The 15,623-nt window shown below is 37.9% G+C and overlaps 1 protein-coding gene across 2 annotated transcripts in view; it reads left to right on the top strand.

The window, feature by feature from the left end:
• The window catches only part of LOC149803745 (mitochondrial thiamine pyrophosphate carrier-like), a 40,675-nt gene that overhangs the window by 16,253 nt on the left and 8,799 nt on the right, over positions 1-15,623 (top strand). For both annotated transcript variants that reach the window (XM_089953504.1, XM_089953505.1), the window contains exons 4-5: positions 5,508-5,687; positions 12,303-12,489. In XM_089953504.1, the coding sequence (XP_089809630.1) occupies positions 5,508-5,687; positions 12,303-12,489 (367 nt within the window). The remainder of the gene's footprint in view (positions 1-5,507; positions 5,688-12,302; positions 12,490-15,623) is intronic.

Here is a 15,623-nt window from a genome sequence, read left to right as displayed (position 1 = left end):
CTTGATTTGTTTTGTTTGAAGAGTTCTGATTGACCAATAATTTGTTTGCTTAACCCCATATGTAGTCATGACAAGCAGTAATAAAACTCACACACATGACAAGTCAATGACCACATTTTGTAGTATCATAGCGTGTGAATGAATAAATGAAGAGAGGTTAGATTCAGGCATTCTGTATGCACAGAGGGCAAGAATGGCTCAATAAAGGTAGATAAATTGATTAAAATTAGAGCTTGCCTGACTCACTTTAAAAAGGTTAAAAGCAGTGTTCCAGAGTTGCACTTTGAAAAATTTTACTTTTCCAACTTTGAGAATAAAAAGTCCGGGATGTTAGGTATTGAATTTGATCCCTGTCTGGTACCTTAGTCTACTTCTGACAGTCAGAAAGAATATAAAGAATATAATCCTTCTTTATAATGAACTCTGTGCACTTCCACATATATCTTGCGGGGGGGGATTCAACACTTCATCTATTAATGTCTTTTGGCATGTCTGCTTTCAGTTGTATCCTTTTTGTATGCCAGAAGGTGTTGGTGAACAGGCATAAAAAGGTACTGTGGGACTCCCAACACCTGTTTATCATGCACTGCATGAGTACGCTTGGATGGCTGCCCCATTTGTTGTTTGTGGCTTGATGAGTTTGGTGGAGATTTGTTGATCCTATAGGGTCAAGATAAAGGATCCTGATTTCTCCATTTGTGTCTGGTAGATACCTCCATTCACAGGAAGGGTATATGGCACTTTCAGATTTAGGGAAATCACCAGCTTCTATAAAAAAAGAGGGCCAGGGCTAAGGATGTCAACCACTTCTACTAAAAGGAACAGGATCATGAATATTTGTTAGGAAGGTGTCAGCTCCCAAGAGGGATCCTTGGTACTTCCAGCTGTAGGGAAGTTGCTAGTGCCCGGTAGCAAGTCTTGTCTTCCAGCGCAAGAGTGGCATGGAGGAGTGGAATTAAATCCAGGAGATCTTGTTCATTAGATCTAACTGGTCATTGGGTAATGTGCCAGGTGACAGTCACTGAAGGTCACCAGGTACTGGGCACTCTGGAATGTATCAAGTGATCATCACTGGTCTGTTTCCAGCCATCAGGCAGCAGTTACATATCACTTGGCAATTTCCCAGATGTCATTTACCAAGTGTCTGTCAGTTGACACTGGGGAGCAAACAGTTTGGATGGTGTCATTGGCACTGATCATTGGGTATAGGGTGTGGTGCCATTCTTCCATTTTTGAACTTGGGTCAGTGACCAAGGAGAACATAGCATTGGTAAGCAAACACCTAATGCCAGGCAAAGTGCACTGAGTGATGGATGCCATGTATCAGACATGAGGGATCGGTTTGATGACCCCCATTTCTTTATGTTTCTTTTGAGTCCATATGGGAAACAGACTTCTGTATTGGAGGACTTATCTCGGGGGAAGTGTTCTGGTCAATACCATTCACATCTTGATATTCCAGTTTAACCCTTGCAGAACTTGTGGACTTACATCATTCACTGGTGAGTTGGCCATGTCTCTTTTTCTGAACATGACACAATATAGGACTTTGCTCTGTGGATCAGTAGACTAGGCATCTCCTAGGTCTTTTCTGCCTCCTCAAGCCTTGTTATCAAGGGAAGGGGATGGGGATGACCACTCACTACCTCTTGTACTGAGATGGAATTGGCATTCTCTTTCTCTAGGAGATGGGAAGACAAACCCTGGTCAGAAAATTTCACAGGAGGGTGATGCAACAAAATAATCCTGCCTTGTTCCAAGAGCTAAGACAGGATGATGACCCAGTTCCTTCTTCTTTGTTGGGTTCTCCTTGTTGGTCATTACACTCTATGATTCATGTGACAAAAGGAGGAAGAGGTTTGGAATTTTTATCAGTCTGTATACGAGATTTACCATCTCTTTCCCCCAGATCTGTGTCCCAAACCAAAGGGTTGTCTGAGGCTGGGATCCTGCCCAGTTTGGACAGCTCAAGTGGGTCCTCACCTTGCTTCCTTACTTAACAGTGAGTGGTGTTTGGAGCTGACTCCAAAGTTGTCAGGAGTGGGGTCAGACAGCAGTAGGAGTGGTCTTTCCCCTCATCTACACTACACCTTCGGAGAACAGGGTCCATTCGCATGCTTGGCTCAACACCCCCTCACTTGGACTTGGCTGCTTCCTACATGGGGATTTCTACAAAGACTCTCAAGGCTTTGAAATTGAAGTTACATCAAGCCTTGCATGCTGATCTCATTTTGGCTGCCACCTTCATTCTGTTCAAGGAAGAATCATTATCTTCAGCAGCATTGCAGAGATTGTCAGAGGAGATGCTGCATTGGAGGCATTTGCTGGAACTTATCCAAAACCTTTACAGGTATTCTCTTGTGATGTGTAGACACTATTCAGAGGGCTACAGACCCTTCCCTTACCATGAGGAAGGAGGCAGTTATCTTTAGGGATCCATATCCTCCCTTGCCAAATCCCCCTCTTCCCAACATCATAGTAGGTACCATATTAAGCTTTTTTCTGAGGCTTGGTTGGATGATGCATGGATAATTTCCAAAATGGGGGTGGGGGCTACTGGTTTCGTTCTCAGGACCCACCACCTTATTCAGTGACCCTTCACTTAGTTCCACCAGTTCCAGCTGGTATCTGTTCAGAAAGAGTTGTACAGTCCTTGAAGGAAGGGTGCAGCAATGAGAGTGGGCACATACAAATACTGTGATTTTATTTCTGGTTCTTCTTGGTTTCATAGAAAGGAGGACAGTTTTGACTCATAATATCTTTCCCTGTTGAACAGATTTCTTCTGTAGAAGCATTTTAGGATGGAGAAATCTGCCCCAATCAGGAATGTCATCAGGCCGAATGACTGGACTGTCTCGAAGATCTCTAGGATGCTTATCTACACATTCCCATCTTCATATCCCACCAGAATTTCCTCCAGTTTTTTCAGGGACAGAAGATCTTTTCATTTCATGCACATAAGGTGTCATAGTATCTTATTTAAAGTCTTTAGTGGCTTCTCCTACTGTAATTTGATGACTGGTTGGTGCACATCATCAGACATGCCCATCCGATGGGATTTTCTACCTGTCGGTTGAATGTGACTTGTCTAGGCTTAATCCCCAATTTTGTTTATGTGAGGATGAATTTTCAAACCCATCAAGGAACAACCCATATTCCTGATGTAACCTTGCAGATGGCTCCTTTAGGTAGAGATGGCTATGATGTCATATGTTTACATCTGGAAAAGTAAATGGTTGGTCCCTCACATTACTTATATTTTGCTTCAGCAACATCGTGATAATTGTTATGACGATGTTAACAGTGATGATGATAGCAAAATAAGATTGAAATTATATTTTGAAATTACTCCCCTTTAAAGCAACTGACTAATCCGGTGAAATAATATAAGCTTTCATATTAGTTTTGCATATGTATTATTGCTTGCTGACTGCATGTATCCAAACTGTTAATGAATAATGAAAGAGGAGATGAGGAAAATGTCTAATTGTTCAATTGTAATTCTTGTTGACTAAATTAGCTACGATGTCGTAGCCTCAGCTTGATTTGTTGTGGTTGAGGCTACAAACTGATCCCATATCATGTAATAGAGCAAACAAAATCATCACTAAAGTCAGAAAAACAAATCGTGTAAAAATCTACTACATAAGTATAATGATGTTTTGAAAGAAGTTTGGCTTATTTTGAATTTATTAAGCCCTTACATGATAAAATAAATTGACATGGTTACACTAACCTCACAGTGTCCGTCATGACAGATAACACGAGACTCTTGCTGTGACCCATTTTCTATGTACGGCTTCCCAGGCTATATTTGGATATTCTGTGCTATGTTTTTATCAATCACGTGGCGACTAATGGCTTCTTGGTGGAATTTCAAAGTTGCTGATAAACTGCATTTACTTTTAATGTGCAGAATTTCTGACTCAAACCGCGCCATATTTTTACTATGATTTGTTTACTTTTCTAAAAAAGGTCTCAGTGTCCTTATATGGCACACAAACAAGCAAAGCAGAGAATGGAAGTAATCATTATTTGAACTAATATGGCAGATGATCTAAATGAAAATATCGGATAAAAAAGGTAAACAAGATTTTACAACTATTGCTATAATGATTTGCGATACTTCCGGTATTAAATAAGAGGATTACTCAATTTATTGCACTATATGCAAGGAATATGTTCAAATTGTTGATATTAGGCTAAAAGAGCATTGATTGTGAATCACACCCGTCTTGCTCCATTTACACGTATATGCTTATGTTAGTACCCCGTCCATGAGGTAGGTGATGGGGTACTGATATTAGTACTAGTGACCAGATATGCTTATTGGTACATTACATCTTTGAGGTACTATTTTGGCGAGCTTTAACTGTGTAGTCACTGAACACACATTTGGTAACTTTTGGTTTACATATACTACTAACGTTTTAGGAAATTGAATGCACCAGGGCAGATTTAACTCAGCTGGAAATGGAAATTTAAATTTTATTCTTCTTTTAATCTTCTTAAGATTAATGTCTTTTATGGAATCATTAAATAAGCAAGGTAGTCAGTCTCCTGTAATCCACCTCATCTTGCTGACATTTCTAGATAAAGTGGTTGTTGTTTTCTTAAAGATTTATGTAATATAAAGTAGTCTGGATTTTGCGGAAAATATTACTGTGGAATGTAATATAAAGTAGTCTGGATTTTGTGGAAAATATTACTGTGGAATGTAATATAAAGTAGTCTGGATTTTGTGGAAAATATTACTGTGGAATGTAATATAAAGTAGTCTGGATTTTGTGGAAAATATTACTGTGGAATGTAATATAAAGTAGTCTGGATTTTGCGGAAAATATTACTGTGGAATGTAATATAAAGTAGTCTGGATTTTGTGGAAAATATTACTGTGGAATGTAATATAAAGTAGTCTGGATTTTGTGGCAAATATTCCGTTTTGGACTTAATTAAGAAGACTTTACTTTTCTTATCAATTTCCTTAATGAAAACTACTTACATTTGGCACAAAGTGACTGTTCTGGCATGCAAGAGGAATACCAGTTCCAATGGTCATGTAAGCATTTAAAATTCTTTGTAGGCATGACTTCCAATGTTATAACTTAAAGATGAACTTGACATACAGAAGAGATGCACTTATTATCGTCCAACTACAGATTGTACAGACCCAGATCTGCCATTGCACAAAGCACCAGCAAATCTGGGTCTGTACAGTGTGTTAGGAATGGATTAGTAGAGCAAACAACATAGACCCTGATCCACTGGCACATTATGTGATGGCAGATCAGGGTCTATATTGTTTGCAGTTGAGTACATATGGTAGTTATGTTTAAATGGGACCAATTGTACATGAGCCTTACATAGCGATGAATGCTGTTCCAGGTTTGACTATATAACATCCCACTGAGACACATTTTTCTATCTCTTGATCAACTGTTTAACAGCGATTGTAGTATTTTCCACATTTTTTCAGTTGACCTTTAATCAGATTTAATTTATTTCAGTTTACAACATTTGAGTATCTAACAAAAGTTGCATGGCAGAAGCTACCTGAGGAATTTTCATATCGTTTCCGCCCTATAAGTCATACATTTTGTGGAAGCCTGGCAGCAGTTGCAGCAACCCTTGTGGTACAGCCTCTCGATGTCTTAAGGACTAGATTTGTAGCACAAGGGGAGCCAAAGGTAACACACTAATGCATCCATGAAATACACTACAATACAAAATCCTAATGTCCACAAGAAGGTCATTGCTTTGACATTCTTGCTGGATCTTTAAAAAAACAGTGATTATTTAATTAATTGTTAACACAGGTGGTGATGGTTGATATTTTTTCTTGGATTTCATGCTTTTTAATTTGTTGTTGTTTGTTGGTACCAGTCTTTGTGGATATCATTTGATACCAGTCTTTGATTTCATGGTTGCTAAAGACCAAGAATTCAGAGACCAAGCAAACATAGATCTTTCTGTGGAGAAGACAGGACCACTCCCCAAAATCATGAATGTAAATCCTGACAAGAATGTTATTTTTTGCAAAACCAGAAAAATTAATATTCATAAAAGTAAATGAATTGACAGTGTTACAAAGCATACAAAACCTCATTAATGTCCTTTATACCCTCTGATTACCAGTGCGGTGTCATGGTAATGTCACAAAAAAACACCATTGTTGAACTTAGGATCCCAAAGCCAGTGGACATCATGGACCTTGTCCTCCAAATTTGTGGGACACACAACATTTAAAAGGAACAGAATATTACTAGATAGTTTTTAATGCACTAGTATTGAAATAAGATAATCTTATTTAATTTGACAGCTTTGCCACTTTAAATTTGTCATCTGCACTCTACTGTCATCTTTTCCATGGATTTGTATATTTTTGTAATTAACATTTTATCAAGTGCTGAAGTATCCCACATAAACATTTACATCTTTAAATATACGGTTCACTAAAACAGAGTTGCACTGTGGAATTTTTGTTCCTGATCATGCTCTCATTTAATTTTAGTCGTTCACTAATTATCTGCCAGTGTTTATTATAATAATTCTCATATTCTGTACATTATTTTTTTTTTTAACTAACAAAATTAAATTAATTCATTAAATGCCAAATTGTGTATTTCTGCCATTTTTCACCCATGTCTTTTTTGTCATTAATTCAGTTTAAAAAATCTGTTACACTAGTGGTTGTAATTAATGTTGCAACTTGGCAGACTACAACAGACCGTGAATGTTTTGATTGCCAACTGTGTTGTTCGAAATAGAAATTAACTTCCAACCTAAAGGTTTTATTGCCTTTAATGACTTTAGCCAGCATAGATGTGGATGGATATGCCCAAAAGAAATAACACTCACTTTTATGTACCTAATTCTCTTATTTTTGGAAGGGGTGCATAGTTTTTTTTTATTTAGAAGAAAATAAAAAGCTTTTATTCCAGGTTGATCTAATGAGAGGATCGTGAAATATAACATCTGTTGGATTGTAACTAAGTTAAGTTTTTTATATATACCAGTACTGGTCTTAAAAATGGAATTAAATAATGCTTACAAACCTCTTTAGTCTCATTATTTGATTGCTTATGTTAATAAACTTGTTTCAGTTCACATCATTTGTTCGTGACTCAACTGCAAATACATGTGCAAAATGACTCGTAACTTGTTGTTTTAAAACTGTGCAAAGTACTTCATTGAAGTGGAACAAATGTATGATTACCCTTCTTTTAAATATTCACTATTCGATAACTGGATCAAATAAAATGTTTCTTTTTTAAGGATTTCTTTATGTTTGAATTGTAATATAGTATTTAGAACTCAAGCAGTGTTAATGTCCTCATCAGAGGCACTTTTAAGGAGCATTGTTTTCGAGACTGGGTTGCTGTAACATTGAAACTTATGGAACAAATTAAAAATAAATTGTAATGATTGCTGAAGAAAATAAATAAAATCCTAACAATAAATTCTTTGTGAACTGGTGTTAATGAACAACTTTATAAGGTCAGCATTTCAAAGAAAGAATGAAATTCAGGTTCTCCTCCAAGATATTAGTATTGTCAATGCCTGGGTGTGTCAGTGGCAGTTATCACAAAGTTTGCATTGCAGTTATCATGAAGTTTGCATGGTAGTTATCACAAAGTTTGCATGGCAATTATCACAAAGTTTGCATGGCAGTTAAAGTTTGCATGGCAGTTATCACAAAGTTTGCATTGCATGATTTTTCTTCCCATTGAACACACTTCAGCGTGTTCCTTTACAGTACTGAGTGATATGCCTATGACTGCTGTCAGATTTATGTGAACACAGTGTATTTGTACATAGTATGGTCACAAAGTGACACTGAATATTGTGGGGGTTGTCTTAAATTTCAAGTAACTTGTGAGTCACCTTAAAAGTGATCACTCATACATCAGTGATACATTTTTTAAAATATTTGTTTCTGCTCTAGAAATACACTCCATTATGTCCTGAATCCAGTGATCATGGGAAGATGAAAGTTGGTCTTTCCTGTCTATATATCATATCAACAAAAGGAAACTCTTTCTCACTACATTCCCTTACAACCTCTAGGTGGCTATACATCAACCAGTTGTCTACCATTTGTAAGCTTTCAGTGCAGTATGATCATCATCCTGTATTGCCTCTATGAATCCTGCAAGATCCAATCCATCCATCAACAAGTGTGGTGTAATATTGTGTTTTAAGTGTGTGTATGTTTGTGATTTGGACTTTTAACATAGCTTTTTAAAAAAATCCGTGATATGGCTATGATGTCTGCAGTGTGGCAGTTTATAGTGATGTGTAGCACTGGAGCATGAAACTGATCTGACCAATATTTCTTGCCAACCATCACAGCCCCACACCACCATCCTGACTGCTGACTTTCCAGCAGGCTCAGCATGCCAGATTATTGGTGATCAGTCCTTTTGATGGGCCATGCAGCATACCAGTCATCCATTCTGTTTTATCTGGTCCATCAGTTTCTCCTGTCAGCCAGCCTTCCAACCAATTACCAAGGAAGGAAGTACATATTTCATACATGTGAACTTCTCGCTTGGGAGGGTTTTCCTCCAGACTTCAGGGGTTTCTCCTATCCCTACTGTAACTCACTGAAAACTCGCTCATATGCATATTTATTATTGAAAAGTTAAATGTTCCTATTTTTCTTCATATTTTTGGTTCCAGTTTAGTATATTTATTGTAATACTGCCTGTGATCACATGACTGAATTGGCTTTCAAAGGGTAAGATGATGTAATTGCTGATATCATCCTTTGATCATGTAGGGATAGTCAGCTGGCTTCATTGTTTGAAGTTTGTGGAGGTGGATTATACAATGTGTGAACAGAAGTAATTCCAGAAGGATCAAAGATGATCAATTAGGGTTGGTTTAGAGCTCAGTTAGCAGTATAAAAAATAAAATTTATACTTTGATTCTCTTAGCATTCTATGCTCTACTTCAGTGAGATCGATTAGAATCAATGCTAGGTTTGATAAGAAGTAATTTGGACATGATGATTATAGATGTTAAATGATTATGCTTAGATTACTCAAGAGCTCAAGTGGCATAAAATTGGGCTGGCTGAACTTCTGTATTTAAAGTTTTCTTTACATGACTAAGTGTGTCAATGCCAAAATACCTAAATCCAATCAATCAAAATATCATGCAAAATTCAGTGATGGTTGGAAATGAGAATTTCAGTGTTAGCAATCATTTTTAAAGGGACATGAAAGTGCATTCTGCTCTTCCTGTAAAGCTGATTTTAAAGTTTGTTACAGTGCAAGAATGACATCACACATCAGGTAGAATCCCCATCTCCTACAAGCATATTAACCCGTACACGAAGTTACACATGCTGAGACACTATTTGCCAACTTTATTGTCAAACTTTATCTGTTTTCTAGTAGCAGATCATATTTTAGATCTAGTCAAAGTAATTTCCCTGACTCTTAAGTTGCACAAAAGTTCTCATTCAAACATACAAAAACTACTTGCATAATTACTTTTTTATTGTTCTTGTTCATATAATAATAACAATAATAATAATAAGAAGAACAATAATAATTTATTATATACAATTACTGTCATGAGTGACCATCTGCAGAATGCATCTAGTGGATATGATTTTGACACTGTTATGAATGATCACAAAAACTGATATAAATGTCACTGACCTTGGTTTAATCCATTGTAAATATGAATGTAAACCAGACTAATGTACATGTCACTAGCTCCCACTGAAATCCTTAATGCCTGGGATGATTGAGGTCTTTGTCTTTATCAATAATTCTTGCAAGGGATAATGCTTTTCAGGATTTAATTCTCATTACTAAAAGGGGATGATAATGATAACAACAAAGGTTTCTCCAAATCAGCTTAAAGTCGCATGGTGTGAGGGTATAATACATATGTTTGTACTTCATGTTAAGAATCTTACTGACATTAAAACAACATTACCAATGTTGAGCAGTTCTGGTAGGCGGTCAGCAATGTGAATCTACCAGCTGGCAGGAAACAATTTAAACTTCTTAGTTGACTCATGGGTTCTGAGGAAAACTCCAGATGACTCTTAGAGGAAACCTGGGTCCAGTATCTCCATCATGTCCTAAGTGTTAAGATCAACAACGATGTGGACTGCCACCAGTATAGTCTACCAATGATCTCCTAAGAAATGCTAACAATATTTGTGTACATATAAGAAGAGTATGAATGGTAACAACTTACTGTAAAAAGTATGATTTGACAAAATAATGTGAAAAGTATGATTTGTCAAAATAATGTGAAAAGTATGATTTGACAAAATAATGTGAAAAGTATGATTTGACAAAATAATGTGAAAAGTATGATTTGACAAAATAATGTGAAAAGTATGATTTGGCAAAATAATGTGAAAATTATGATTTGACAAAATAATGTGAAAAGTATGATTTGACAAAATAATGTGAAAAGTATGATTTGACAAAATAATGTGAAAATTATGGTTTGACAAAATAATGTGAAAAGTATGATTTGACAAAATAATGTGAAAAGTATGATTTGACAAAATAATGTGAAAAGTATGATTTGACAAAATAATGTGCATATTTAAACACTTAAAAAATGTACATTTGTTTACCAGTTGTAATTTGTATCCATAAGCATGCTGAAGCTTGGGTTGCAAAATAATGACAATCACTATAGATCCTGGATTTAGGTGAGAGAATGTTTATTTAATATAATAATTTTTGAAGAATAGCTGGTAACATAGATGTATATTGGGAACCAATGTATGGCATATTTTGTAATAGATGCTGATAGAAAAAGCCAGTAGTAATTACAGACTTTGTTTTTATAATAGATTTATACTAATTAATACAGAAAATGTTTACTGTTGGAAAATTATCAGGAAAATATACAGACGTATATAGAGTACAAAAACCTACTTTGAAAACTGGTTTTGAATTGTGTCTTGTAAAGCCATATGATGGTTTCATCTGTCAGTATTCAAGTCCACATTCTGGTATGTTTTTGATATTTATGACCATTTCTTTCTAACTGGAAAATGCCAGTGAATGGGTATCTTCAGAAATAGACAACTGGGACTGTAAAATAGATGAATGGGACTGTAAAATGTCTAGAGGATACCCTCTTTGTTCGTGTATAATGCCCATTAAATTACCAAAAGTCTAGACCCAGAACTGCCATTGCATAATGTGCTGGCAGCTGAGATTCTCTTCAGTTTGTTTTGTTTACAACTTAGAGGAAAATGCATAGACTCTCATCTGCTGGATCATTATTAACCGACAGATCTGGCTATGTGCTGTCAACACTTGTTTTTTTAAAAACCATATTCAGTGTAATACCCACATTTGAAAATTTCTTACTTGGGTATTATTTTCTTGTTTTTTTAAAAACTATATTTAGTGTAATACCCACACTTTAAAAAAGGTCTTATTTGGGTGATAATTTCTTCTTTGTTTATTACATTCAGTGTAATATGATATATATTTGCTTATAAGTTGAATGAAACTGCACACAACAAAGATCCTGATTTGCCATAGCATAATGCATTGCAGACTGGGCATATGTTGTTTGTTCTGTTGACTGCTACTAACTGCACAGACACAGATGTGCTCGCACATTATGCAGTTTATAGTTGGAGTCGACTTATAAGCGAGTATATACTGTACCTACACTTTAAAAATTCTTATTTGGGTGATTAGTTCTTAAAATGAAGGATCATCATCATAAGTGCGCACTGATGATATAAAAAGAATGTTCCCATCATGTATATATATGTTTCTAGAAGAGTTACCTCCCTTGCATCTTTCTGTTTTGGAGGTGAATAGTCTCTTACAGTGTTGTCATGCCAGTTGACGGATGTAATAGTAATTGCAAGTAGGAATGGCTGGTAACAAGTTGCAAAATTGTAATATTCTAGAAAAATCAAAGCAACCATAAAGCATGCTTGAGTTCAGACATGTATGGTTTGTAATGGATTTTTTTAAGGTGAGTTTTGACTGTAAAGAGTAGTATGTATTTAAGGCATGTGCAGATTTTAGATTCAATACTGAATCTGTTAAATACGGTACATGATATACTTGCTAATAAGTCTGGTCTAACTTTAAGCTTAGATCCAGATCTGCAGTTGTATAATCATCTGGTATATCTCGGTCTGTGCAGCTTGTTTGGAGTAATCATTAGAGCAAACCACATAGACTCTGATCTGTTGGCAGATTAGGTTGTGGCATATCATAGTCCATGTTTGCAGTTGGACCCCACTTATAAGTGAGTTTATATTGTACTTGGTATCTTCTTTTTCACAGATGTACAGGTCATTGCTGCATGGAACATCAGCTATAGTTAGACAGGAGGGGTTTCTAGCCCTCTATAAGGGGTTGGTTCCCACCCTGTTTGGTGTGGTCCCCCAGATGGGTTTGCAGTTTGGATTCTACACTCTATTCACTAGGATCTGGAAGAATTCTTTCGGACAAAAGGATCCAGCATTTGCAGGTTAGAGTCCAGCAGTGTGGGTCTTCCCTTGCCTGCTGGAAATTATTTCATAATTTTGCAGTGATAGGTAGATGAAGATAATGATTAAGAGGAGACTATTTTTAACTCTGCCATAGTATTTTCCCTGCACCCCCACTCTCTGCCATTTTTTCAGCTTCGTGCAATTTTAAGAATGAAAAACAACGAGGCTTCCAAAAATGCACAAAACTTTGTCATTTCAATTATTTATTTATAATTTCTAACCTAATTATTGCAGGGGTTCTCTGACACTGTCATCTTGTTCACATTTCAAAGTGAATGGCAATTGTCAGTGTAAACAATGAGTCTCTTTGTCCTTTCCAGTTCCTGGAAAAGTTCTTTTTCAGTGAAGGGGATGCATTCATAGGAAAGTACATACATAGAAGGCAATACTGCATCATCAGCATCCAATATTTGCAATGTGTAGCTGGAATATTTTTTCTAAATATTAAATATAATAAAAAGGGCAAGTAGTTTACATTTTATGTAAATGAGTTTGAAGGGACATAACTCCAAGTTATAGAAATTTACGGAATTATTAAGAGCTTATCAGAGACAATAAACAGCATCACTTCATTTGTCAAAAAAATTGTTTTGTGCATTTTTGTATCATTGAGGTCTGTCATTAAAAAATTAGGGGATACAAAACTGTTAAATGGTGTAGGTGAATACTGTTGTCATAGATCAGATGTGCTGATTGGATGACCTATTGTCCCTCATCTGTACAGCCATTGACACAAATATGTTATTTCTACTCCTCCTAACTTACTTGGAAGATTGCTGTAAAACTTTATACACACATTCATCCCATGGTCTATATGGTCCAAAAATGAAGATGGTGCTAATTGGACAGCTTGAAAATCTTGTCGCTAGTCTATACATGCCAACCATTTTGGCGTAATCATTAGGCTTTTTCCCACTAAATTACGCCTTACGCATAAATGTATTCGAATTATGCATTTTTGGTATATCCCCTTCCCAAAAAAATTAATAATTTGTTTTCTCATTTTTATTAACATCCCATTAATCCCACATACCATATTCTAGAAAAGACGGCTTCTATGTAACTTCGACATGAGAGTACACTTTTCCGTAGACTTGCATGCACTTTCCTAACAGTATTGTTGTTGGCATCCATTAGTCTCGAGAGACAATGGAAGTGCGCCCATGAAAGATGTCCTTTTTGGTGGTTGTGCAGTGTCTGCTGTAGCTATGTAGCCCAACATGGGAGTGGCAGTCCTTGCTGCACTTGAAGGTTGCATCTGGTTTGGATTGGAGCTGCTTCTTCTTCCTCTGCAATCGCTTTTCATCAGCTAGCAAACGTAGCTTGTCCTCGCCGGCTTTCACACCAGTGATCAGAGCATGTCATTAGCTGGACCTGTCTAGAGCGAGGTCTTCCCAGGTGTTGACATCGATGTCAAGGGCTTTCATGTCGCGCTTGCAGACATCCTTGAAGTGGAGGTGTGGCCATCTGATTGACCTTTTGCCAGAGGCAAGTTTCGAATAAAGAATGTCTTTGGGGATCCATCCATCATGCATCTGACGTACATGGCCCACCCATCTGATGCGATGTTGGCGGAGGAGTGTGACCATGCTGGGAATCTTGTGAGGTGTACAGAGTCCAGGTTTCACTGGCATACAGGAGAGTGCTTAGCACGCAGGCATGGTACACGGAGATTTTAGTGTTCAGGGTCAGCATGCTGTGCGACAATCTGGAGAGAGTTGTTGAAGCATTTCCGATCTGCTTGTTGAGCTCAGCATTGAGCGAGAGGTTGTTGGTGAGCTGAGGTATGTGAACTGACTGACCACCTCAAGTTCGTAGTTGCTGATGATGATGCTTGGGGGGTCCACGTCCTGAACCATCACGTTTGTTTTCTTTAGGCTGATGGTCAACCCAAACTCATCGCATGCTTTAGCAAAGCGGTCCATCAGGCGCTGTAGCTCAGCTTCTGTGTGAGTGGCTAGAGCAGCAATGTCTTTGAAGAGCATGTCCCTGATGATTGCTTCATGCACTTTGCTCTTTGCCTGCAGTCATGCCAGGTTGAACAGTCTGCTGTCTGATTGCGTGTACAGGTAGATCCCTTCTGTGGACGTCCCAAAGGTGTGCTTGAGCAGGACTGCGAAGAAGATGCCAAAGAGCATTTGGGCAAGGACGCAGCCCAGTTTCACTCCACTGCGGATGTCAAAGGGGTCAGATGTTGAGCCATCGTACTGCACTGTGCCTTTCATGTCATCTTGAAAGGACTGGATCATGCTTATCAGCTTTGGAGGGCATCCAATTTTCGCCACGATTGTGGAGAGTCTGTCTCTGCTCACCAGATCGAACACCTTGCTGAGGTCTATAAAGGCCAGGAAGAGGGGTCTGTGTTGTTCTCTGCATTTCTCCTGCAGTTGTCTGACGGAAAAGATCTTAAACTTTACCCACAATACTGAGAAGGGATATGCCCCTGTAGTTGTTGCAGTGGCTTCTGTCGCCCTTGTTCTTGTACAGGGTTATGATCTTGGCGTCTCTCATGCCCTGAGGCACTGCACCCTTATCCCAGCACTGGCAGAGGAAGTCGTGCAGGTGTGTGAGCAGCATGCTACAGCTGCACTTGATGACTTTTGCAGGGATGCCATCCTTCCCTGGGGTTTTACCTAAGGACAGTTTCTCTAAGGCCTTTTTTAGTTCAGCTACAGTAGGTTTCTTGTCCAGTTCGGCCATGAGAGGGAGGTTTTCAATGGCGTTGAGGGCATCGTTGGTCATGTGGTTCTCTCTGGAGTACAGTTCAGAGTAGTATTCCACCCAATGCTCCATCTGCTTGCCTTTGTTGTGGATGGTATCGCCTGCGGCAGACTTCAGTGGTACTGTCACTTTCTTCATGGGACCCATTGCTTTCTTTATGCCATTGTACATGCCTCTGATGTTTCCGATATCTGCTGATGACTGGATGCTCTGACAGAGCTGAAGTCAGTATTCACTGGTGCACTGCCATGCTAATCTCTGCACTTTGCTTCTGGTAGACCTGTATGCCTGTAGTGTCTTCTGGCAGGGGGATCGCATGTATTGCAGGTGAACACTTTGATACTTTTCTATGGCTGGCATGACTGTGGCGGAGTTAGCCTCAAACCAGTCA

Source organism: Sinohyriopsis cumingii, chromosome 3, assembly GCF_028554795.1.
Source record: "Sinohyriopsis cumingii isolate HCF-2022 chromosome 3, ASM2855479v2, whole genome shotgun sequence".
NCBI lineage: Eukaryota > Metazoa > Mollusca > Bivalvia > Unionida > Unionidae > Sinohyriopsis > Sinohyriopsis cumingii.
The sequence above is the reverse complement of the archived record's forward strand: the minus strand, read 5'-3'. Positions and strand labels throughout refer to the sequence as shown.